Genomic DNA, 27,697 nt, shown 5'->3' on the forward strand with positions numbered 1-27,697 from the left:
GGAGGCACCATATGATCAAACGTTTTTAAGGAGACGCGATAAAATAAAGCTCGGGAACCACTGGGCTAAATCAATAAAATCGCCCTATGATTAATATTTTTGATTTTCTATCAAGAGGCTTCTCTCAAAATCAACTGACAATCATTTATTATATTTTCTTGTTTTACTTATTTTCGTCACATCTGGCTTTTTATGTTTTTTGGATTTTAAAGTAAAAGCAGTGTCGCAAGAGAGCTTGCTGGAAACTTTATATTATGCATGAAGTACATCGGAAAAAACTCGGGCACCATTTTTTCTTTTTAGGTAACGTCAAGAATTCAGCTCATGCAATAAAAATAATTTGGTATTAAACAGTTGTCATTATTTTCATCAATATCACAGTTTTTCAAATATAACATTTAATGCTGCACAGGCTTTTCTTATTTATATGATGGAAAGGCCGTGTAATTCTTGTCAAATGGCCTTTTCTGGCGAAGAAGTTGTTGATCGACAATCAAGAGAAGAGAATAGATTTGCTTATCAATGATTGTGGACCAACAGTAATTTTTGCAAGAACAAAAACTGTCATTACTGTTGGAAACAAAGGGTAACATTTTCTAACTCAATTGAACATTGTCTTATTATTTTTAATATAACTCATTTATTTACTCAGATTTATTTACACTCAGATTTAGTTAATAGTCAATATATCAATCTTTATGGCCAATTAAGCATTTTCTTTTCTCTTCTAAAATTGCAAGAACAAAAACAGTTCTCCCGTATGATATCCATCCTTGAAATTCCCTTCTTAAATTTTAACAGCAACGATTTTATTTGTAGGTCATTTTCACCCACAGTGGCGATTAACAAACCTTTGTGGTCGCTAGAACACAATTGCAAACGGACAATGTCTCACCAGAATAGATTGGTCAACAATGTTGACTATGTATCAGCAGAAAAAGCCTTGTGTCTTTTTTCAGAAATAGCAGCCCGATTACTGGTCATCAAATTCACTAGAACGAGCGAAATATCGGATGACTTTGACACTTCCATATGACAATGTTAAAGGTGTTTCGATTCACACTTTTCTGTTTCTCGTGCAATATTCATAGCCACGAAGGTGCGTCAGTAAGCATCAATGCTGCTCAGGATTTAGCAGGACGTCGTTTGTTAATAGAGGCAAAATTCATGAATATCAACAGATCATCTGAATTTTTTTCAAAAGCAGTATGAAGCGAGTTTTAGATTGTTCTCGACTCGAAATTTTTCATTATGTTAATCGGGCCGTTCAGAAAATTTATCAGCCTAGTTGAGCTTTCTGTTTACAGACCCTGATGATTTTGACTGGAATAAGCTCATTGCCATTCATCGAATAAATGGTGTCCCTACGGGTACATCCTGCCAACTGCCAAACTCCTTGATTTTATCGCTTATTTTTTACCCTAAATTTTTTTTTGTGTAGAACAGTCATTCGAAACACCAAGGACAACCCAGGTTTGCTTTACTCATTAAAGGGGCTCCCCTACCCTCTCTTTACGAGTCACTTATTAACTAAAGGCTTGTGGGTATGAGAAAGAATCAATATTAAGGGTAAATAATCCCTTCATTCTTTTGTCTATATTCTAGATCTCAACAACGAAAAATAAAGTCCAATCTGTCAACGACAATTTCATAATAATGTACCAAAAAAATAATGTATAGCTTTTAGAAGAAAAATAAATATTAGATAGCAAGTGCGTCATTTTGAAAATCTTGACTGAGGCTCATCTGCAGGTCAGATAGTTTCTTTTTCAGTGCAGCAATGCCATGAATAACTGTGATTTAGGGTCTTAGTGAACCACACGTTTCAACATTAAAGAAAAACTTGTTCGGTTTTGCGTCCCATTGAAAAGGGGCTTCATCTAAAAAAAAAAAGAAGAAAAGAATATACACGGAAGAAAAAAACTTTGAAAAATATATTCAGCAAATAACAAAACGCAATTCAAAGTCAGCTCAGCAAATCGCGGGGTACAAGGTTGCAAAACGTTTTAGTCTCAGAAGGTCCCTGCTCACAGGCCTGATGCTTAATGTCAGAAGATAGGTTTTTTGAAACACGCTTTTGCCTCAGTCTATGCTAGGGGGTTAGGACCTTTTCATCTTTAGATTGCAGAATGACACGGAAAGAGATAGAGTTCATGAGATCTACTATTCCAAACAAAAGTAGACAATACTTAATTTCAAAACCATATTCTAATGTGGTATTGACATGCTATGTAAATTCGTCGATTGAAAGCAATCAAAAGAATTTTGATAGTTTATAAATTAATTTTAAAAACGGTTTACAGATTAATTTTATAAACGGTTCATAAATTTTTATAATCTATTAAAAGAGATTTATAAATTTTTACATTCAGTCGAAAGACGATTTCTTTTAAGTACAATATAAAGCCCCACGAAATGGACAAGCACAAAAATCAAAATTTTATTGTAGAGCCAAAAAAATTGTTTTGACATTCTTTTCACGAGGTCGTAATGATAAAGGTAAAATAAACTAAAAGCAATAGCTTAACAAGAGTTCACAAGAATATTATATATTGCTAAAACTCTGAAAAAAAACCTACTAGACGAGCTTGAGTACGATTGCTACTGGGGCAGGTTCAGCTCGGTTGGACAATTCCTTAAGTGTTTGCTAAGATATAGCAGTAGTTTTAATTGAAAAAGTAGCTTTCATTAGCTATTATAAAAAGAAATCATTCGAAGGACCTTTACTTTCACCAGAAAACCCCAACTGAGATGACATTCCCTTTAATTTATTTCAAGTTTTTATGTAAATCTAAACTTTTTTTAGACAAGTCGTTTATCAACGATTGGCAAAACTTTCGACAGATTATAACAATATTCAAGGTGGCACCAATACTGTGACATTTTACGAAAAATTAGCATAGCAAACGTCCCCATATGAGAGAAATATACCAGATAGACAAGAAAATCCAACCTTAGTGTCAAACTTTAGATATACTTCAAACTAAATATCACTCTACAAGCAATTGCCCTACGCTTTCTTTCACTAGTTTTTTTTTTAAATCTTATAATCACTTAATCTTATTCATTTTTTTTTCTAGATAAGATGGTCTTCTTAAATTAAATTAGTCTTAGTGATTTTAAATACAGTCTAGTTATTATTTTTTATTATGTTAGCACGATGCTTAACTTAAGATTAACGATGAACTTAAAATTAAGATTAACGATGCTGAACTTAAGATTATTCTGTACGCAAATACTCCATATCATCAAAAGAATACGCTTCTACCATGCAAAATAGAAGGAAATATTTTTTTTATTTGTAATGGATCCAGCAAGGGCGTATCCATGATTTTTCGGTTCGGGAGAGGGGAAGGCGTTTACAAGAAAATATGCATTTTTGCAAATTTTTTTTTAATTTTTAAGCATTTTTATATGCATTTTTGTTACGTTTTTACGAGTCGGATGAAATTTTTTTGGAGGGATTCAAACTCGGTAACCCTCCCCCCTGGTTATGGCCTTGGGACCTATATACCATTTTTCAATTACGCTTGACCAAACAGACATCAGTGATTAGTGAAAATTCTAATATTAAATAATTTCTGAAACCATAATGGCTAAGCGTGACAAAGCATAGGACAACGATGGAAAAATTAGATAAACCACAGCCAGTGAAAAAAAAAGAGAGAAAAATACAAATATTTTGGCCGAGACCTCCACTCATCTGTCTTCAGTACAAGAACAGAAAAAAAACATAGATAAGTCCACAGGACAATATAAAAGACAAACATCAAAAACACTAAAATAGAAAAGGCCATTTCTTAAGCAACAGTAAAAAAAAAAAAAAAAAAAAAAAAAAAAAAAAAAAAAAAAATGAATTGGTACATATTTTGCCCATGGCTTTCTTGAATGCTAATCCTTTCTCAAGTATTATCAAAATAGCTTGGACTTGAAACCCTTTCTTTCAGTGAGATGCTAGACGGCAAAGGAATTCTATGAGTTAGAATATTTAATAGAATATTCCATTAAATAATTTAATATGGCACTTAAATTTATCATCTTCTAATTCTGAGTATTCAGACTTGGGCCATTCAGATGGGACAGGGTAAAGGGTATGCCTGAGGATGCTGTCTGGATCATATTCAAATGCAACGCCGGCAGTTGGATTCCACTTGGCATGCTCTTTTCCAAATTCCTTTTTGGCATAAGCTCGTAGTTTTAGTTCCTGATCTTTTCGTAATTTCACAATCAATATAGCTGAAAAATTAAATTAAACTTACAAAAACCATCGAAAGAGAGACAAACCGCCTAACCTATAAGCCTAGAGGATTACAGATTTGAAACCATCTTTACCCTTAGCATAAGATGGTTTGGACAATTTTTTATATTTACTTGCAAGATTAATTGTAATAGATAATAAATACCCATGAGTTGTTGGTTTATATTCGAGTAACATTTGAAAAACAGTATAGGATTATTTTGGAATTCGAATGAGACTATTTGATCAATTAGTAAAAGAAGTTGGTTTCTTTCTTTGCTTAAGCTACACTTTTTTTTCAATTTAATGTATAAAACTGTATAGGATAATTGTATTGTATCAAACAGTTCGTGGTAACGAACTGTAGTAAGGAGCGACCCGGCTCAATAGTAACCAAAACTCTAAAAAATTGAATTTTGATATCAATAGCTACATCAAAAGAATCGCATTTTAATGCTGATTTTAAATATATAAGTTTCATCAAGTTTAGTCTTACCCATCAAAAGTTACGAGCCTGAGAAAATTTGCCCTATTTAGGAAAATAGGGGGAAACACCCCCTAAAAGTCGTAGGATCTTAGCGAAAATGACACCATAAGATTTAGCGTATCAGAGAACCCTACTGTAGAAGTTTCAAGCTCCTATCTACAAAAATGTGGAATTTTGTATTTTTTGCCAGAAGACAAATCACGGGTGCGTGTTTATTTGTTTGTTTTTTTTTTGTTTTTTGTTTTTTTTTCTTTTCCCCAGGGGTCATCGTATCGACCAAGTGGTCCTAGAATGTCGCAAGAGGGCTCATTCTAACGGAAATGAAAAGTTCTAGTGCCCTTTTTAAGTGACCCAAAAAATTGGAGGGCATCTAGGCCCCCTCCCACGCTCATTTTTTTCCCAAAGTCAACGGATCAAAATTTTGAGATAGCCATTTTGTTCAGCATAGTCGAAAATCATAATAACTATGTCTTTGGGGATGACTTACCCCCCCACAATCCCTGGGGGAGGGGCTGCAAGTTACAAACTTTGACCAGTGTTTACATATAGTAATGGTTATTGGGAAGTGTACAGACGTTTTCAGGGGGATTTTATTTTGTTTGGGGGTGGGGCTGAGGAGAGGGGGCTATGTTGGAGGATCTTTCCTTGGAGGAATCTGTCATGGGGGAACAGAAATTCAATGAAAAGGGCGCAGGATTCTTTAGCATTACTATAAGAAAACAATGAAAAATAAACATGAAAACGTTTTTTCAAATGAAAGGAAGAAGCAGCATTGAAACTTAAAACGAACAGAGATTATTACGCATATGAGGGGTTCTAAAAATACTTTAGCATAAAGAGCGAGGTATTTAGGAGGAGATAAATACCTCGCTCTTTATGCTAAAGTATTTTTAGTAATTTCAACTATTTATTCTACGGCCTTTCTGATTCAGGGGTCATTCTTAAAGAATTGGGACAAAACTTACGATTTAGTGTAAAGAACGAGGTATTAACGAGGGTACAAACCCCTTCATATACATAATAGTAATTAAAGAATATAAAAGTTTGTTACGTAAGTTAATTCTAAAGTTACGTATATTTTTTGGTAATAAAAAAAAATCGTTAAAATTAAAATTAATAGTTGCCTTTTTCTGTAACCGAAAAATTGCATGGCAACTAGGCCTCCTTCCCCATCCCATATTTCTCAAAATCGTATGATCAAAACTAAGAGAAAGCCATTTAGCCAAAAAAGGAATTAATATGCAAATTTCATTTGAATAGTTTACGTGTGGAGAGTCAAAATCAAACATGCCTTAATTCAAAAACGTTCAGAAATTACATAAAAAAAAACTAGTTTTTTTAACTGAAAGTAAGGAGCGACATTAAAACTTAAAACGAACAGAAATTACTCCGTATATGAAATAGATTGTTCCCTCCGCAATCCCTCGCTCTTTACGCTAAAGTTCGACTCTTTGCCACAATTCTGCTTTTTAAAACAATTAAAAGCTTTAGCGTAAAGAGCGAGGGATTGCGGAGGGAACAATCTATTTCATATACGGAGTAATTTCTGTTCGTTTTAAGTTTTAATGTCGCTCCTTACTTTCAGTTAAAAAAACTAGTTTTTTTTTATGTAATAATTGTATAGAACTGAACAAAGATCCAATTGATAAATGGTGAAAAGTTGGATTAAAAGCAAAAAAGAAACGTGTTGGTTCTATTGACCTATTGAGGCATAAAGTCAGTTTTAGCTACAGACTGCAGATAGTGTCCCAACCAGGGGCACCCTCATGAAGAGACCAGGGGGAACGGTGGACTATAGGAAAAATTAATCAGACAGTAAAAACCTCCTGGTAGCACTTTTTGCCTCCCCCATGAGATAAATTCAAAGCACTGCTCTCGGCCTCAACAATCGGACAGATCAACTGCATGGCCAATGTATGTTTAGCTTATGACAAGAAAAAAGTCAAAGGAAGCTTTGAACAAGGAAAGCTAACAAGTTGAATTAACTCTAATCAATTCTCATAGTCTGAGAAATTAGTCAGGATAATTATCTTCTCAACGTAGGATATTGAAAGCAATTCAAATGTACTGAAAGGCACTTCTAATAATAATTAAATAAGAAACAAGTGTTTCAACTGAAAGTAAGGAGCAACATTAAAACTTAAAACGAGCAGAAATTATTACATATATGAGGGGGGTTTCCCTCTCCGTGACACCTCACTCTTCGAGATAATGTTTCTTAGTACTTTTAAAAAAGCTTCTTGTTGTTTTAATTAACCGAACCCCGTGTTTCACGGGCCATTCATATAGTATTGTTAAAATTGAAACTTTAGCGTAAAGATCGAGGTGTTGAGGAGGGGTCAATCCCCCTGGAACTGCTGGATAAAAAGATGGAAAATTAGAAAAACGAATTATATCATCATCATGGTTTTTAGAATGCTAAAATAAGGGGTTGGGGGGGGGGGGGAGAAGAAGATTTGAGAGGCTACTATCTTTATATTAGTGATTTAAATGCCCGTGAAGATTGCAAACTTTTGTTAGTTTTACTTTGTCCAGAACTGTCCATTTCTTCTGCAAGAAAGACTTGGAGAAACTAAATGCACGAAATATTTTTTTTTTTAATTTCCCTATTTGTCTTATGACTAACCTCACTTGCTTGTAAAATAGCAAATTTTTTTTCAATGTAGCAGCAACCCTAGTCTGAATACCTTACTTAATTTCTATCAAGTCTATTCTACACTTCGAAAGAAAGAAAAAGAAAAAAAAACATAAATTATAGCGTAAAGTAACTATATAATGCACCTTAGTCGTTTATTTTCACGCGTCTTGTTTTGGATAGGATGATGCAGAGTTTACTGCATCAGTAAAAAAAAGCTGCTAATAGAAACAAAGTATCAAGCAGGCTAAAGCTTACGATCTATTTCGTCATATTCTCCTGCATCAGCATCACTTCTTCGTGAAGTAACTGGAACGACTCTTGAATCTGGTGTAACCATATCGGCAGTTGTAACTTGTCTCGTTGATCCCTCAGTTCCCTTCACGTCCAAAGTGATTTCAACACTACAATCTTGGCAAAAATCTGTACAAGTACAATCCTTTAAATAAAGATTTGTGTCATTTCTTCAAAAGCTGAGCTGCTCCAAATCACAAGGCAATGATTCTATTCCGCAGCTAGTTCTATTTCATTTTAAATCAGTTTCTTTTTTATGTCTAAAATTGTACTTATTCAATTATTTTTAATGTTTCATGAAACATTGCAGAGATTCATTTACCAAAATTGTTGTTTATGGATGGATATACTTTACAACATATTAAAAGCCTAATATTCCTGGAATGGAGCCGACTTGCTTTTCTATTTTATATAGAAGTTGTAAACTATGGAATATATTTGATACTTATAAATAATACTTTATATTACCCTTTGGGGCTTTCTTAGCAGGTGCAGCAAGGTGTTTTGTATACATTTAAAAAAATAAAATTTATCTTATATTAGTTTTTGGCAAATTGAGACTCGCAATTGCTTTTTACTTTGGGACATGTGAAGCTAAATGAAACATGATTGCCTCCACAGTTTGCACACTTAAGTGACAAATTGCACGGCGAGTCTCTATCTGAGACATGGTAGCCTGCCCATCGCACACATTTTGGTGTTTCACTGAAACATAATGACTAGAGATGATCAGGGGACCAGCAAATGTTACAACATCGTGGTATCGCCTTGAACTCAGAAACACTTAGGTTTTCGTATCTGATTTGACTGTATCTGAATGCTTTGGCTCTTGACATTACATCAGAGAATTCAAGTTTTACTGCTGTCGATTTTCCTAGCCTAGAGGCGTCAAAAACCCCAGGGCAGGAAATCAGGTGAGATAATTCAAAATTGCTTGAAATTTCCTTCAAGAGACTGTAAAACTTCTTGTTTTGGACTTTAGCAGAAGAGCAAGTTCTCACTCCAGTTACTGACAAACGGAAAACTTCAGCAACTGACTTATCTTTACTGATAAATCAGTTTGTCATGTTCAGGACGTATACTAATAATTGATTTATGCCCATTTATCTCGTCTATCATAACTTTTCTTTTTATTGGGTCCGAGAGAGTAGGGGGAAGGTTTGACCCAACAATAGTAGCATGTGAGTCGGAAAATGTAGGCTTTGGTAGTTGCAGTTGCAACTACCAATTTAAATTGTAGGCTTTGGCAGTTGCGGGTAATTCAATTCAAAAGCATCCAGCTTTGCTCCAACAACCTTGAGTAGTTTTTCCACAGGATTAATCTTTGTAGAAAGCCTAGAGTAAGCCACAGCGGAAAGAATGGGAGCCTCTGTAGGAGACTTGGTAACATAAATCGGATTTGACACCTCCCCACATTTCAATTTTTTTAATAAGGTCAAGAATATCTTTTAAATAATTTGTAGATGCTTTCGCACCAATGCACCATGATCAATTATCATTAGGCGCAACCTTTGCCCAAAATTCAATTTTTGCATTAGCAATAACACCGCATTAAAAAAAGTCTATTGTGTGTTGAATAATAATATCATCTTGAATTCCTTCTTCCCAGTTATTATGCAGAAAGTTCATTACAGGGCAGCGCACATATTCGCAATTATCCATAGCTTGTTTTCAGTAGTGTAAATGATGCAATAGGCTTATATAGGTGCAAATGGTATTTTTGCAGTTGGACGCAGGGTTGCCAACTTACACACTATGATTAGGATAAAATTAACACTTTATTGAAGCCAGTTTGAATGCAATGAAATCAGAGCCCAAAGACGGTCAGTCCAGCGAGAGACTCATATATTACCCAAAAAGCAAATTGATAGCTTGAAAAGGCCAGGTCAATTCAATCTAGTACAAAATATTGCGAAATAACATTCACTGAATTCTAGAAAGCTTCACAGGATTTAATCCAAAACAAAATATTGCAAAATACCATTCCTGAATTGACTTAAGTTCAAAGTACTGAATTGATGAATGTTACGACATGTGAAGTTCAAACAGGTGCAATAATTCAGGATGAAAGTAAGCTTCACAGTTCATATAAACCAAAATAGATGTTATCACTTCGAAGACTGAAGTGATACTTATATACCAAGTATTTTTTTTTAATATTGTTTTCAATGTAATATACAATTTTGTTTCGAGGCTACAATTGACAAACAAAAACATTTCCTAACTTTTATTTTCTCTGGAGAGATGATTGGTACCATTAAAATAATCAACATATATTTACCATTGAACTCTTTTGTTTATTGTGTGGAGCAAATCAATTTGATATCCTATCAACATATGATTCTAAGAACAAAAATAAATATTAATTCAGATCAGTAAATCATAAAGGTAAGCTAAAAAAAAAAAGAATTAAAACTTACATAAGTAATGAAACAAATTTTTAACTTACCCTGCTGTAGACCATTTTGTCAACCACTTCATCTGAAGTAAGAGGAATTAGACCAATTCTATGAGCAAGAAATTCATCAAATAAAACAGTTGAGTTTGCCTCAAACTGAATCCAATCAATGGCCATGGTTGGAGTTTCAGCAATGAATATACGTCTCAAAGCATTGGCGGTGCTACAAAATAAATATGATGCATTCATGTTATCCTGATGTTCCTTCTTTCAGGAGGGGGGGGGGATTAGCTACCAATATCAGTATGTATCAAGATTTGATACTACAATTAAAAAAATAGTAATTCCACATAAAATATTCAGGACATGAATGCTGGAAGCAAATATTCGATTACTTTTCTTTGTAAAAATGAGTTTAATTCAAGTAACGTTAATGGTGTTTCTTGGCATCACTTTTTTGAACAGTACTGTTTCATGTACCTTAGTGACTTCTAGCATTTACATACAATATTCCAAATAAAATACAACTGACCTGTAGGAATATGGGGAAAAGCCAAATACATTGATATTTATGAATCCCAGTCTAAAAAAAGCGTATATTCAAGTGTATGTACTAAAGTATTTAATGTGTTTCACATACTCAAATAATTTACATACCTATATACATGTAATGTTCCATAAGATACTGTAGCAACAACAAACAGGTAAAAATCTGACTGAAATAAAGAAAGTCTACTAAAATTCCAGAAGAGTATGCCATTGCAAATAGCAAACACTGATAAAGTGTAAAAAGTGTAAAATAAAAATTTACAATCTCAGAATAAACAATATTGCCATCTAATTAATACTTGCCCATAGGTAGAAGTCATGAGTAAACCCCCTACCAGTACAAACACAAATTGCTAAAATCCATAAATTTTGATAAAAATTGACTTGAGCAACTTAAGCATTCGAGTGGCACACAAGTACACTGATGAGATAGTCCTGGCTAAAAGGTGACATGTTGGTAAGAGGTACATCACCCTTAATAAAAACATCATAGTGTGTTAGTTTCTAAGGTTTGGCCAGCTCTCAGTGTTGTTTGGTCTATTCCCCATGAAGTATTAGAGCAAGTTTGACTTATAAGACAATCATGGATCAACACACACAACTACACTGCCAGGGTAAGACATTTGGTCTATTGTTTTCACAGGAAATTTCGGATAAACCAAGAAATTAGTTTTAATGTAGATAAATGGAGCAATATCATAACCTATGGGTCACAATTGCAGATCAGCACTTGTCATTACATCTTCTGGGTACAAACTTATATCTTCTATTTCATATTTGTCATTTTCTGTGGAATTATGTTGCTCCAGAATTGAATTTTACATGTATCTAGTATGCAACAATATAATAGATTAACTGAAGACTCCTTTTTAAGCATCACTGCATCCAAATTTTTTGTTTTGATTAATATTTTCTACCAGAGTTTATAGTACCAAATGATTTCCTGTAATTATAGTCTTTACACAAACCAACCGTTAATGGATGCGATGACGTGCCTTAACCAAACGACGTGCTGTATTACTTTTTTTTCACCCCCTGTAAAACCAACTGATGGAGATTGTAGTGAATCAGATGAATTTTACTTACAGCTAGAGGAACAAAAAGACAGGGTTCCAGGCATAAATAAGGTAGCCTAACCTTATTAGGAGATTTTAATGCCCAAGTCAGTAGAAATAGAGATAGATGGTATCCTGTCCAGGCAAAGTTGAATGAGGAAAAAAAACCGTAATGATTAAAGATTGAAGGAATTTTGTAGGTATAGCAATCTGGTTATAAACAACACAGTACTTGGTCATAAAATGGCCCACAAGTTAATATGGTATTCATATGTTGGTAAGTAGGGCTGCCATGAATTTGGGGGGGGGGGTAAATCTGTAAATCTGGGGTTGAAAATTCTTTTAATTTATTTTCTAATGAGTAGACAATAGAATGTTTTATAATAATAACATGCTAAACCAATTCCTGGATTTAAAAAATATTTGGACTTTACCCAAGGAATCCTGAAAGTATAAAAAAAATAAATTGGAGTAAAGGGCTCCTTATAGTAGTCTCAGGCATGTAATAGCAGTCGTATTTTTAGATTTCCTTGCTTGAGAGAACCTTATCAGAATACAAATTTTCAATTCCGTTAAAAAGTGAAAAAACACCGTCTAAAGGTAAAAGTGTTAAAATATGCTTTGAAAAAAGGGAGGGGGAGGGGTGTCGGCACTGGCCTTCAAGACACCCAGGGTTTGTCCAACAGCTGCAAATGTATCACACGTCATATATACCCAAAGGTAGAAGTAGCCAGGGATCGGCAATGAGTAGTACAAAAGACGATTCCAGAATCCGTAGCTCTGAGACTAGAAAATATAATTTAGTAAAGCATTCTACACATGATTCATCTTTGAGAGGGGAGTTACCCAGCCCTTTTAATATTTTAACTTATGCTTGGAATGGAATTAATTTATAGTTCGATTCAATCACGGTTATTAAATGTAAAAAAAGCAACAAATAAATAAATAAACATAGTCAAGAGGCACGACGTAATCCAGCAAAATCTTTCCTTTGAGTGCCAACTACCGTTGCCTACTACCCCACGCTACTGCAGCCACCATAAAAACCCCAAAAGCTTGAACTAATACGCTACCTGAAAAAAATTTTTCAGTGATTCATTCGTTCCTTTTTTTACCAGTGTGATAAATCGTGCTTAGTCCTTCAATATGTTAAAAAAGTAGCGTAAATTAGTTGCAGAGTTACCCGTAATCTCCATAGCAATAGCTGCGGAGTTAGCCCAGTAGCTAAAAGCTTAAATAAATATTGAATAAGATGCAAGTAAATTTACTAAAATTAATCATGGTGGATTGTTAGGTAGATGCTTTTTTTTCTATGGTCTATCTGCAAGGGTCTTCTATAGTCCTAGGGCGGTGAAGAAGGTCCCTTGATGTTCTTGAAAAAACATTACATATGCTGATAAAACATTTACTGTGGAAACTACAAAAAAAAGGAAAGACTATGTTCTCTAGGATTTATTTGAGACAAGGGGTTTACGCCTAGGTTTATTAAATTATAAAAAGACTGAGAAGCACTGATTTAAATACTAAAAAATTCATTGAAGCTATGCATTTATCTTTTAATTAATTATGAACTTAGTTTTTTTCATGCAGCATAAATTGAACGTAACTTTACAGTGACCATCCAGTCTACGCAAAAAATGAGTTTTGACAAGAAGGGTTTTATTGGCTTTACCGCTAATGAATGGACTTCAACTTCCTGACACCCGATCAAGCATTGACTTTTTTTGCTATTAGTTTTAAAACCAGGAATTTTAAACAGCAAATTATGTATATACCAAAGTTTCTATTAAAAACTTGATCAGGTGACGTATCTAACTAAAGTCTTCTAGTTGTTCTGAATAACATAAAAAAGGCAAGTATTCGTGGATTCAGGAATAGTATCGGAAATGAGACATCGAGGTGAAATAGGGATTGGAGTCGCAATCAGGGTAAAATTTTAGCATCAATCCTCCTCCTGAAAAAAAACTAATCGTCTGAGGTTTCTGAATGCAATTTTACTGACTGTTTGAGCTTTGCAATATAAGATCTTTAATAAAATAATATTTTTAAAAGACCTTATTATACTTGACAAATAGTGGGACAACTGTCTCCCTCGCCCTGGAGAAAAAAAAATGCCTTGGACTGTAAAATTGGGTAAAATTTAGAGCAAATTTGACACATATTTGAAAAAAAACCTTTGACACCCTTATCAAAAATTTACTAATAATTTTACTATAAATAATTTCAAAGGTTAAAATTCACAAGCTTACACCACTGAGACTCCCTTAGACTTCTTCAACAGCTTGTTTATTTTGATAAATACAAAAACTTTCTTAATTGCAAATTAGGAACATACCGTTTGCTTATTATACAAAATAACCAGGGATGTCTTGAAACAAAATTAATTTTGGGCAATGGCAAGGCTTTCATAAAACCAGTAGCATTTTAATTGCTGAAAAACCACAGGCAGCACGTTTTAGACTAGCTTGCCTTACTTTGAAAAGCAGAATCCCTGTTGAAGAGTCTACACACAAGGTGTTTACAACAATAAAGAAAATGGATAATAAAGAACAGCAACCAGAAACCCACCCCATATTCTAAAGCTCAATCATCTTACTAGTTTGTTTTGTTGGGTCTTTTACCCTAGTGCATAAAGAATATTTAACCCCTCTCCCCCATCCGTCCCTCCTTAATGATTGACATTGATATGGCAGTGCCACACAAAAAAGTCCTAATTTACGAGTTGAGATTTGCACAGAAAGTGTCTTGGCCAGTGGCAGGAGGTATTTGGATCATGGTCTAAACGCCCTTAAAGCTTTTAAGACCGCTGATTTTTCATCTACTGCCAATATTCCATTTTTATTGTTAAATTGTGAGAGATTTGGCAAAATAAGAACTTTCTCTTTCTGTCTCTCTTATAAAAGAGAAAGTTAGGTTAGGTTACTATTTTTTTTTAATATATTGGAGCATGCCATTTGGAACTTCGGCGACAATCTTGAATCCAGTTATTACAACTAAACAGACAAAAAGAAAAAAATTAAATGCTTGCCTCATTTAAAAAAGCAAGTAAACTTGCTAACAGCCACAAAGTGAAAGTGAAGAGCGAAGGAATATCTGACTGAAGTAAGAAGAAAAATAAAAAAACGAAGGAAATAGTAAGTAAAATTTGAAAAAAAAGGAAAGAAAATTATAGAAAGAAAAGCAAAGATGACAAATAATAAGCATAGGCGATATTTTCGTCGTTTCTATGCTGGGATTCCTCTCGACTGAGCTATAGAACTCCACCAATGCAAGATCCAATAAAGTACTTCAAATTGAAATATCCCTCCCTGAAGACTACCTGAAATTTCTTCTCTTTTCCACGAGCTCAGAGAGTCAATAAACTTACAAATAGCTCCAAGAAAAAAAAGCAGGCAATCCTGGAAAAGGCTTGGAAGCAGTATCTTGCCAAACTTATCATAACTTCCAATACAGGAATTTGATTTCTTTTTATCATTCTGAAATGTTTGTTATTTTTTACATGCATTTTGAAATACTTTAATTAGAAAAATTGTTTTTGATTGCTGCCTACTTTGTCTTTAAGTACTTTCCTTTCTAGATTTGCACTGTATGGAATTTAATCAGGGATGCTATCTGGCCACCCAGTATTTATTAGGGGCTTTAGGTGGAGAAAGCTTAATTTTCTAGTAAAAGTCACCTTCATGTAAATCTGTTATTCAAACGGGTTGACATAAGTGATAAAAAGCAGAAAGAACTACCTGTTGGATTTCAGCGCTTGCTCGCTTTGTACTCGATTTCCTAAAGAGCGAGGTTTTCCGACGCCTGTCTGGTCCATCACTCCGTTGCACTCTTCGGATATGATTCCCAGTCAATACTCTCCTAGAATAGGGAATTTCCCACATTTATAATATACTACAAAAACGGAATAACGTCAATACCGAAAATTAAACAACATGGCAGTAGCACCTCTAAAGCACTTTACACTCCCAAAAGATAAACATAGACAAACATTTTTTTTTGTATTAAACAAGAGCTTCAATTTTAATTTCAAAATAAGTGATAATAAATTTCATCGCCTCCCCCCAACACAAAATAATAAAATCTGGCTTGAAGCGCTTCTTATAATTTTGACCCTTCCCCTCCCTCAGATTGAATCAGTGTAAACCTATGTATAAAATTTTTCGGGATTTTAAGTAAAAAACCAGAACGGATACCCACAGGAAAGGATAAATAGGGCAGCTGTCAACCCCACTCCACTCCCATGATCAAAAATGCACATGCAGTGAAAACATCACGCCGTGTTTTAATGAAGGGGATTAATTTCTGATAAAGGAGCATTATTATTCAATTTTTGGTCCCTCTCCCTCCCTAAAAATATGTAAGAATTCTTTACAATCTAAATCAGTAAACAATAAAACAAATCATAAACAAAAACAAGTATTGACCTATTACAATTCAGAATAAATTTGAAATCTAGAAATTAACCAGAACCAACATATTTTGTTTTGGCGGCTAAATCCATCTTTTAGCCGACTAGTTTAACAAATAAATCTGATATTGCATAGGAAAAAAATTTATTAAAATAAAGAAAAGGAAAAAATAAAGAAACAACCAAAAAGAGGCTTACGCTTGCTGCGAACGTTTTGCCATTTTTGACTTAGAAACCTCTCTTTTTCGACCTCCAGCACGAATAGATGTCTGTTCCAGGGGAGTTGCTCTAATGGTCACATGATTAGTACCAGCCAGTAAGAGTTTCATAACTTGAGTATGGAGAAGACCCTGGATAGACTCGCCATTTACGTGAGTAAATAGGTCACCCTGACGAAGCCCTGCTTCAAAGACGGGACTTCTTTCGTCAACATTCTAGAAGAAAAAGTAATAATTAGTTCTTTCGTCAATATTTTAGAAGAAAGAACATTAAATGGTAAAAATGCTTAGATCAGAGACGGGCAGTAGTCAGTTAGAAGTAGTTATTCATTACTGATTGCCAGGCTTTTTTAAAATGGGAATTGAAATCTAGTAATCGACTATGATAGATAAATAATAATTACCCTTACAAACCTGATTATAGTTTTTAGAATAAACCCCCCTTTCCAAAATCAACCCCTTGATCGACTGATACTAGGGGAAAACATGAAAGAACATCGTTACAAATTTCGACTTATAATATACTAAACAAAAGGCCCTGCTTTGAGAGCTCTTTGATGGATCTCACTTCGCTCACGCAAGATCGTAAGTAGCTCAAGACTTATACGCTCGCGAATGAGTCCCGTCAAATGCCACAATAGATTGCAACATTTTGATTACTTATATTAGCGTGTCATAAAACACCACTCCACAACACACTGTTCTTTATTAAACCGTATAATTTCGAAGTAGAAGCCCAAAGTAAAAGATAAACAGTCGGCTTTCGTTTATAAAAAGGTTCTATTCGTCAAATTCTTCAAAAATTTTGTTAAAACTTTAGGGCTATAACTGGACAAAGATTTAGATAGCTAGGCCACGTTCTGGAGATGAAGGAAGACAGAATGCCAAAAATCATCCTTTTCGGCAGACCATCCAAGGCCAAACGAAAAGTAGGTCCTCGAATGGAGTGGGAGGATCTCGCGAAGAGGGAGTTAAAAGAAATTGTAACTTCTTGCTAAGAGGAAGGCTTTGAATAGACTGGGATGGAAGAGGAGCGTGTGTGGCTGTGTTGGACTCAGGCGGATTGGTGCTGCAGTGAGTTGTTAGTGGTAGTACAAGAAGTAATAAAGACTATTATATTGGTATTAAGTATAGGTTTAAAAATATAAATAGAGATTAACTTTAAACACAGACAGATACAGAAGGAAAATTATCATAAAGAATTAAACTACCCCACCCTAAACTAAGCAAACAAAAAGAATTGATATTGAATGAGTTACTTTACAAATCATAGTTTTATTTCACCAAAATCAATATTCTCGCAATTTGAAATTGTTTTTAGCATTACGTAGGATTTCTTAGCATTATTAAATGATCAATCCCAAAAAATAGGAGTAGGCATGAAAATTAGCACATAGAAATACACGATTTATCGAAAAAAGTGGCATTAAAAAAATAATAAATAAATTAAGACACTTCAAGTTTTCTGCAGAATGCAAAAAAAAACTTTTCAATTCTTAAGTAAACTGGTTATAAAGATACGTTTGCTTTTTACAAAAAGCTTCCTCCGTTTTCAGTTTTATAAGTAGCTGAAAAATTAACTTTTGTTATCAAAACAGTTTCTTAAAATTCTTAGCGCTCTAAAAAATTTCTACAGCCAAGAAAGTACCTGTCAAAAACAGAAAATTTGATTTCTAGATTTATCACTCCCCTGCCCACCAAACCTAGTCTAATGCCCACCAAGTCCAATGCTGTTTTCTTTACCTTTTATTATCTATATTATTTATAAAAACAAAAAATATAACAAAAAATATATTATTGAAGAGCTCTGAAGTCATATTAAAAAACAATACTATAACACAATACTAATTATAAAAAATAATTATGAAAATAAATAGGAAAAAAATGTATAACCAAATACAGCACAATTTAGCGAAATAAAGGGACACCTTAAATCGAATTATTTTATTATCTTTAAAAATAAAATTAGCAAACACTAATATATTTTGGAATCATTCAATTAATTTCAGAAACAAAATTACCAATGGCGATAATAATATGATAAATAGGTACATTTTGATTATTACACATTTAATCATTTTATTGTACTTGATCGTTATATATATATATTATATATATATATATATATATATATATATATATATATATATATATATATATATATATATATATATATATATATATATATATATATATATAGAGAGAGAGAGAGAGAGAGAGAGAGAGAGAGAGAGAGAGAGAGAGAGAGATCGGTATATTTAAAAACTATCGCAGCATAGCTAAATTCAGTTTTTTGACAAAAATCATACATTTAAACTAAAATCACACACTATGACTCAACATTAAAAATGGATGTGAAGAAAGGCACAAATGAGTTGGCGTAACGATTAGTTCGTACTTTCAGGGGTACAAATTTATTTTGTAACCGAGTTCGGCTATTGGGAGGGGCTGGTTCTGTTATCAAACAGTAATTACTTTTATTTATGCTAATTATCATCATCAAAAACTTACTCTGTAATTTTTCACACCCAATTCCTTTGAATTGCCGTGTTCTTATTTATTGCTCAAAATATAAATGCTTGTACTCATTTTATTTTTAAGAAAAATCCTGTAACTAGGGATAACACATAGGGGCAATAAGGGATGTCACGAAGGACACCTGGGGACAAAAAACAAAATTCAAGTGACCAAATCCACTCAGTGTTTTGTCAAGGAAATTATCTATCTTTTCAAGTTTGATGGTGTCCTTACTTTACACTGGATAGTAAAATAGTATTTCAAAACCACTTGAACGAAATCTCCAGTTAATAAAACACTGAGCAGCAGTAAGCCACGTAAGGCTGATTCTCTTCCATACACAGCCCCTCTATCTAATTTATTTTGATTTTGATAAAAATCCGATTTTTACGCTGATTTTAAATATATAAGTTTCATCGAATTTAGTCCTACTCATCAAAAGTTATGAGCCAGAGAGAATTCGCCTTATTTAAAAAAAAAAGGGGAAGCAACCCCTGAAAGTCATAGAATCTTAATGAAAACACACTATCAGATTCAGCATATTCGAGAACCATATTGTAGAAGTTTCAAGCTTCCATCTGCAAAAATGTGGAATTTTAAATTTTTTTGCCAGAAGAAAGATCACGTATGCCTGTTTATTTGTTGTTTTTTTTTGTATGTTTTCACCAGGGATGATTGTATCGACTCAGTAGTCCTAGAATTTTGTGAGAGGGCTCCTTCCAACGGAAATTAGAAGTTCTAGCGAAATTTTCAAGCGACCTAAGAAACTAGAGCTAAAAAACTGGACCCCTCCTACACTCATCTTTTTCCCGAAGTTACCGGATCAAAATTTTGAGATAACCATTTTATTCAGCACAGTCGAAATATCTAACAACTATGTCTTTGAGGACGACTTAATCCCCCACAGTCCCCGGGGGAAGGGCTGCAATTTACGAACTTATGCACATTGTTTAAATATATTATTGGTTATTGGCAAGTATACAGACGTTTTCAGGGAGATTTCTCCTGGGAGGTCAGGGGGATTTGGCTACGTGGGAGAATCTTTCCACAGAGGAATTTTTCTTGGGGAAGAGAATTTCCATGAAAGGGGTGTTGGATTTCCCAGCTTTATTTGAAAACACGAAGAAATTAAATAGAAAAATTAAATAGACTAAAAAATAAATAAATAAAGTTGTTTTGACTGAAAGTAAGGAGTAAGATTAAAAATTAAAACGAACAGAAATTATTACGGGGGTCTGTCTCCTCATCAATACTTCGCCCTTTACGCTGAAGTATTTTTAGTAATTTCAAAAGAGCTAATTACTCTAAATAAATGGCCTTTGTGATTCAGGGGTCATTATTAAAGAGTTTGAACAGAATTCCGAACTTTAGCGTAAAGAGCGAGGTATTGACGAGAAGACGAACCCCCTCATATTACGTATATGAGGAAGTTCTACCCATCGTCAATACTTTGCTCTTTACGCTAAAGTTCGAACTTTTTAAATAGTGGCCGATACAAGCAATAATTTACTTGGGTTGTTTACTAGCCAATCTTGGCATTTATTTTTATCTTAAGCAGCCTCATAACTATGACTCTTGTGTGATAATTACATAAAAAAAAACTAGTTTTTTTAACTGAAAGTAAGGAGCGACATTAAAACTTAAAACGAACAGAAATTACTCCGTATATGAAATGGGTTGTCCCCTCCGCAATCCCTCGCTCTTTACGCTAAAGCTTTTAATTGTATTAAAAAGCAGAATTGTGGCAAAGAGTCAAACTTTAGCGTAAAGAGCGAGGGATTGCGGAGGGGACAACCCATTTCATATACGGAGTAATTTCTGTTCGTTTTAAGTTTTAATGTCGCTCCTTACTTTCAGTTAAAAAAACTAGTTTTTTTTTATGTAATTTCTGAACGTTTTTGAATTAATGCATGTTTGATTTTGGCTCTCCACACATAAATTATTAAAATGAAATTTGCATATTAATTCCTTTTTTGGCTAAATGGCTTTCTCTTAGTTTTGATCAGACGATTTTGAGAAATAAGGGATGGGAAAGGAGGCCTAGTTGCCATGCAATTTTTCGGTTACATAAAAAGGCAACTATAAATTTTTATTTTTAACGAATTTTTCTATTAGTAAAAAATATACATAACTTAAGAATTATCTTACGTAACAAACTTTTATATTCTTTAATTTTTATTATGTATATGAGAGGGTTTGTACCCTCGTTAATACCTCGTTCTTTACACTAAATCGCAAGTTTTGTCCCAATTCTTTAAGAATGACCCCTGAATCAGAAAGGCCGTAGAATGAATAGTTGAAATTACTAAAAATACTATAGCATAAAGAGCGAGGTATTTATCTCCTCCTAAATACCTCGCTCTTTATGCTAAAGTATTTTTAGAACCCCTCACATGCGTAATAATCTCTGTTCGTTTTAAGTTTCAATGCTACTCTTTACTTTCAATTGAAAAAAAATTTCCGTGTTTATTTTTTCATTGTTTTTTTATAGTAATTTTAGGAAATCCTGCGCCCTTTTCATTGAATTTCTGTTCCCCCCATGACACATTTCTCCATGGAAAGATCCTCCCACATAGCCCCCTCCCCTCAACCCCACCCCCAAAACCAAAAAAAAATCCCCTGAAACCGACTGTACACTTCCCAATAACTATTATTATGTGTAAACACTGGTCGAAGTTTGTAAGTTGCAGCCACACCCCCAGGGACTTTGGGGGAGTAAGTCATTCCCAAAGACATAGTTATTATGGTTTTTGACTATGCGGAACAAAATGGCTATCTCAAAATTTTGATCTGTTGACTTTGGAGAAAAAATGAGCGTGGGAGGGGGCCTAGGTGCCCTCCAATTTTTTTGGTCACTTAAAAAGGGCACTAGAACTTTTCATTTCCGTTAGAATGAGCCCTCTTGCGACATTCTAGGACCACTTGGTCGATACGATGACCCCTGGGGAAAAGAAAAAAAAAAAAAACAAAAAAAAAAAACAAACAAATAAACACGCACCCGTGATTTGTCTTCTGGCAAAAAATTCAAAATTCCACATTTTTGTAGATAGGAGCTTGAAACTTCTACAGTAGGGTTCTCTGATACGCTGAATCTGATGGTGTCATTTTCGTTAAGATCCTACGACTTTTAGGGGGTGTTTCCCCCTATTTTCCTAAATAAGGCAAATTTTCTCAGGCTCGTAACTTTTGATGGGTAAGACTAAACTTGATGAAACTTATATATTTAAAATCAGCATTAAAATGCAATTCTTTTGATGTAGCTATTGATATCAAAATTCAATTTTTTTGAGTTTTGGTTACTATTGAGCCGGATCGCTCCTTACTACAGTTCGTTACCACGAACTGTTTGATAAACCAAAGATATTGTATGTCTTCGGCTTATGGTTTTTATTAAATAAATAAAAATAAAGTTTTTTCTCAACTGAAAGTAAGGAATAACATTAAAACTTAAAACGAACATAAATTATTACGTATATCTTTTAAAGACCTTTTCTTTCATTCATTTCAGTCATTTGAGAATCGCTCAACTTGTGGCTCTCATTTTCATAAGAACAGTTTGGACCTCTTTGGCTTGTTTTTTTCCATTACTGGTTTCTATTGTCTCCAATTTATGATATGATCTTATGAAGTACCAAGGACATAAAAAAACAATCGTAAATTTCCACTTGACCAATCATACAATCAGATTTTACTTTCTTTGACACTTTAAGGTAAAAAATAGAAGCGTGCTTTACAAGCGCTGAATGTTACAACGTACAGAATATTAGACCATCCACTTTTTAAAATTGTTGTTTCAAAGATATACAATCTCACCTATTTGCAACTTAAAAGCCTATTTTGACAAGGTACTGCTTACCAGAACTAAATGGTGCAATGTATAGAAGTCGGTGTCACCAAAATATACTCTAACAGCTCTTAGAGTAAATCCAAACCCTTTGGCTCCTCGACGAAGAATCAATGGTGGACGAAGACTTGTAATAATTGGTGAAAGGTCTCTACAGGGAGATGTGTCACGAGAGCTGGCTGTGCTAGAACCACCCGGGGACTGGACGTTTTGAACCGAACTATCATCTAAAAAATAATCGAGACAAAAGTCACTTAAAAACCCCTTGAGTAAAAACTAGTAAAGCCATCTTAAAACTTTATTACTGTCTAAACTGCAAATTCTTTAAGTGTTCTACGCAGGAAAAAACAACAGAGTTCTACTTTCTGATTTTTTTTTCCAAAGGCAAGCATTTACGGTTTGCTTAATTAAAAAAGAAAATAACACTCATAATAATGCAACTTCTCGTTGCGAGTTACAATAGACTTCATATTAAACAGAATAACTAAATATCGAAAATAGGAGGGAAAAATCAAACCAGAAATTAGGAAAGACTGAGACCAAAGGAATATATTATTTATATATATTATATTATTACATATGTTGTATTATTTATATATTTTATTTGAATTTAATCAATTTTTAATACCCAACATCAAACTAACCAACTATCATAAAACTAAGTAAAAAACAAAAACAAAAGCCAAAGAAACGGTACCTAGTACCAGTGAAATTCAGGGTAGAAAGAAGCAAATATTCTAGTTGTGTACGCATTAAGATTTCCTAACGTAAACAGAACAAAAGATATGAAGGATATATCTGTATATAACATGAAAGAATAAAATAAAACATGTAGAACGAAGCAAAGAATTGAAAAAAATAAAACAGCGAAAAGCTAAATACTTACTAACTTAGGTCCCATCCGTCCTCGTGGGACGTTTTGGGACCACTCCTTTGGAAATTTCACGGACCAATGCTCGATATGCTGTTCGGTCAGGTGCTCTTACGGATAGTTGGATGATATTTTGCCAATTAAAGTGCTCAATTCACCTCTAACGAGGTCTTCCCCGGGACTGACGCCCTCCAACAGTCCCTACAAGCGAGATCGTGAGTAGTCGAATAGGATCCATATTTTGACGTGCCTAGACCAGCGTAATTGCTGTCTTTTAACTTTATTTAGGATTGTGTCTATTGACTTTATTCTTCAACAGGCTTCTTCATTTGTGATACGATCATTGTATTTAGTTTTCGCTATCCGGCGTAGGCATGTCCTTCCGAATGCAAGAAGTGTGCGCTCGTTTAAGACTTTTATTTTCTATGTTTCACACCCATACAGAGCAATGGGTTTGATCCGGCTGTTAAATGAGTGAGTTTTTAGATGGTTCGAGAGGTGGTTGAATTTCCATATATTAGTGGGTCTTCTGAAACTAGAGCTGAAAAGGACTGGGCGGCATTTAATGTCGGCAGTGTGGCAATTATCGGCCGTTAATAGATTGCCAAGATAAAGAAATCGGTCAATTGTTTCCACTTACTACCCATCAATTATTAAAGAGGGGAGGGGGTTTGTTCTGTCCTGGTCCTGGCAAGATGTAAATGTGATTTTGGTATAGTTTGCATTAATCTGCATCCCATACGACTTCGTTGCTTGAGAGATGCTGTCTGCCTGTCCTTGGACTTCTTGGGAGCCGTAGATAGCTGGTCGATATTATCAGCGTACGCTAGGTTGTCAAGTAAGATCCATTTTCGCCTCATACCCAGCGGGTTTCAGGGAGAGGGTGGCAACCAAGAAAAGGTTGGACAGGTATGTGGACAGGATGCATCCCTGGAAGACTCCGGAAATTATCGAGAATTCATCAGAAAGGCCATATGAAGTCATAATTTGGCTTTTGAACTCGTTGTACATATCCTCAACGAGCTTGAAGATTTTGTCTGGAACACCGTAGTGTTGTAGAATATGCCAAAGACCTTTCCTCTATATGAGGTCAAAGGTCTGTCGGAAATCAATGAATAGTTGATAGAACTCTCTTTCAAAATCCAAGTAGTGTTCCATCAGTTGACGCAGAGTAAAGATTTGGTCAATAGTAGATCGTCCTGGTCGAAAGCCAGCTTGATACTTGTTGACTACATGAGCGGTGATGTCTTGTATTTTAAGGAGGAGGATTTCAGTCAAGAATTTGGTCTGGTGGCTTGTCAGATTGATAGGCTGGTAGCTTTCACACTCTTTCTTTGAGCCATTTTTGTGAATTGGTACTAGTGCAGTCTTACACCACTGTCGTGGGACATATCCAGTGGCCCAAATGGCTGTTATGATACTATGGTATATGTCAACAACATCTTCTGAGACGACACTTACGACACTTCTAAGACTTGGAGCTTTACCACACTTCAGGGACTCTATGGCAGCTTTGGTGTTGGATCTTATTGGAGGTTGCAGGGAGTCACGCTTTGTGATTGGGAAGTAGTTTAGGAAGTTTGGTTTCGTCATTACTTGTGGGTTTAATATCTTCTCAAAATATTCTTTCCATCGGGTGAGAATAATTTTCGCATCATTGCTATCGTTCCCCTGTTTGTCCGAGACCACGGACGTTTTAGGATCTCTCCTAGTGGATAGTTCTCTAACTGTTTCGAAGAAGTCCTTAATGTTGTGCATCTTGAACTGAGTTTCGCTTTACACTTCTCGGCGATTTAGTTTTGGAGCGCCTTTCAGACTTCTTGTTCAACTTTTCTTTTGAGATGTTTGTAGTGTCTCGGCTACTTTAGTCAGGTTTGTTGCTGTATACGTGTTTCTGGTCAAATAGTCGTATTATGTCTTCAGTGATCCAAGGTTTTTGATCTACAGTCTTTCAACAAAGTATGTCATTTGCAGTCTCTATCATTATGGAGATAGCATGTCAGGCTAAGCGGTCAATCTCTTCAGAAGTTGGGAGGGGTGTAGATACACTCATGATGTCCCGTAGTTTTGTAGGGAAGCTAATGGTATAAGGGTCTTTTTTCAGTTACGAATCTGCGAATCTCTGTCGTCTTGGCAATTTAGACATCAGCAGCGTGTGATCCGAGTCAAAGTCTCCTCCAGGTAGTGAAACAGTGTCTGTTACAGAAGACTTCCATCATCTAGACATTAGAATATAGTCAATTATATTTTCAGTCATTACATCGAGTGATCTCCATGTAACCTTTCGTCGGTGTTTGTGTTTGAGAGCAGTGTTGGTGATATATAGTTCAAACTTGAACAACTCAAAGGTAACAAACTTTTTAATTAGACTACAACAAAAATAAAACAAAAATTCAAAAATACACTTAGCTTATTTCTCTCAAACTCGGACCGGTGATTTAATAAGTCAAACCTTAAAATTTTTGTACAAACAAAAATGAACCTTTAACGACGAAATCCATCTTTGTTAAGTAAGTACTATCTTTAGTTTTTTTTTAGTAATTAATTTTTATTATATAAATTGCCTACAGAGGTGGCCTTGTTGCTTTTTACACATTTTTTTCTTCTCTGAATTTCATTGGCCTTAAGTCCTATTTCTTTGTTCTTTCTTATCCTTTTCCCTCTCCTTTTAATCATACTCACTTTGACACAGTAATGGAGTACTGAATAAGCCATAAAATTACAATTGATCTGTTAAATACTGACTTTTAATCATTCTAAATATGTACCATGTTCAAACGGAATGGAAGAAATAAACGTGTTTATGCCATAAAAAGAGCTGTTTTTTAAATAAATAGTGTCAATGGGGTGAGCAAAGCAAAGCAAATTTAAATTTTATCAGCTATATGTATCTTTTATGACTACGGCTTAAATTCTATGACTAGAAAATGGTCAACATTTAGGAGCTTCTATCCTTAAGGCTGACGTTTCTATCTGATGGTACTCCTACGCCTAATACATAAACACTTAAAAAAAAAACCTAAGCAGCATAGTTAGGGTATCATGAGTTCTTACCCAGAGAATTTCAGAGGACTAAATTTAGTTTTTTTTTTAAACTTGAAGAATGAGAATAGCAGTGTCTGAGCTAACAGAATAACTCCTCTTGGTTGATAGACCCCCAAGATCTTTCCCCCAAGAAACAACACTAAAAAAAAGAAAAGACTACAAGTTATAATTAACTATTGGCATCACGAGCGAAAGTCCAGGATCAAAGTTACTTCAGAATATGCTTTTTTTGTCATTTTTTTAAGACTTGAAGAGTGAGATGAATAGGAGGCTGATTTTATTACCTCTTATTAGATCGGACCCAGTAGCCCTCTCCCAAAAGAACACCACTGAAAATACTGGAATCTAGAATTACCTGCAGGTATCATGAGTGAAAGTCCACTACCCGAAGGACTTCGTAGCATGGATTTTGTTTTCTTAAGACTTGAAGACTGAGGCGAGTAAGGAGCTGAACTGTTAGACTTGCTTCTCTGAAGAGAACAAGTGTCGAGGGCGCTTAAAGGTGGACTCTCAATGCAGTCATTTACCTCAACAGATGGTGTGGATGCTACTTCTTCTACTGGAGACAGTTCACGATTCTCACTTAGGGATATGCTGCAACAGAAGCATTTTTTTTTACACTTTGAACATTAATTTATCTTGCTTGGTAGAATAAGACGTTGCAAATTTCACCACAAACGAATTTAAGTTCTCAAGTTAAATGAGAATGTTTCAAAGAAAAGGAGAATCATACAAAACATAAAACAAATCACAGGGAAATCCTGGGAAATATTGGAAAACGATAAAAACGTTATCTTTTCTTCCCAAACACGACATGTCACTTGGGCATCTGTAATACAAAAAAAATGCAAATAGAATTTTAAAATGTCAACAAACAGGGCAAAGCTATTTCTACTAAATTATTACTATGGCTTTCGATAATATTTAACAAGGGCAGCGTCAGGACAAACAACGGGACGAAAATACATAAAATACATTCGAGCTTTGCATTAACACTGAGTCCAGAGCCGTCCTGGCCGAGTGGTTGGCACGATAGACTTGAAATCCTTTGTCCATGAGGACGGGGGTTCAAGTCCTGATGTCACTTTTTATTTGGTCTGGAACGGCGATCAGTGCCGAGACAGTGTAAACTAAGCCAG

At 34.6% G+C, this 27,697-nt stretch overlaps 1 protein-coding gene across 2 annotated transcripts; it reads right to left on the reverse strand.

Moving 5' to 3' along the window:
- Nucleotides 1-1,636: 1,636 nt before the first annotated feature.
- LOC136032873 (DNA-directed RNA polymerase II subunit RPB3-like) lies at nt 1,637-27,697 on the reverse strand. 2 transcript variants are annotated; one of them, XM_065713290.1, is made up of 6 exons: nt 16,262-16,367; nt 15,393-15,513; nt 10,103-10,274; nt 7,618-7,798; nt 4,030-4,236; nt 1,637-1,880 (listed from the first exon to the last, which is right to left on the reverse strand). In XM_065713290.1, exons 2-6 carry the CDS (start codon nt 15,467-15,469, stop codon nt 1,801-1,803), a joined length of 717 nt encoding a protein of 238 aa, XP_065569362.1. In that variant the 5' UTR covers nt 15,470-15,513; nt 16,262-16,367; the 3' UTR covers nt 1,637-1,800. The 2 variants fall into 2 exon arrangements, 1 of the variants encoding a protein (XP_065569362.1); XR_010618798.1 differs by lacking the exons at nt 1,637-1,880; nt 4,030-4,236 and adding exons at nt 22,655-22,869; nt 26,914-27,697 and having other exon boundaries at nt 7,621-7,798; nt 16,262-16,497.

The sequence above is a fragment of the Artemia franciscana genome, chromosome 11 (assembly GCF_032884065.1).
Source record: "Artemia franciscana chromosome 11, ASM3288406v1, whole genome shotgun sequence".
NCBI classification, from domain to species: domain Eukaryota; kingdom Metazoa; phylum Arthropoda; class Branchiopoda; order Anostraca; family Artemiidae; genus Artemia; species Artemia franciscana.

Excerpts from the sequence above, each read along its gene's own strand:
- LOC136032873 (XM_065713290.1), bottom strand. The coding sequence starts at position 15,469 with ATGGACCAGACAGGCGTCGGAAAACCTCGCTCTTTAGGAAATCGAGTA. Across the intron at positions 7,799-10,102 it reads ACAAAATGGTCTACAGCAGG|GATTGTACTTGTACAGATTT; the intron begins GTAAGTTAAAAA and ends CTTTATTTAAAG. Across the intron at positions 1,881-4,029 it reads AGAATTAGAAGATGATAAAT|ATGAAGCCCCTTTTCAATGG; the intron begins TTAAGTGCCATA and ends TTTTTTTTTTAG.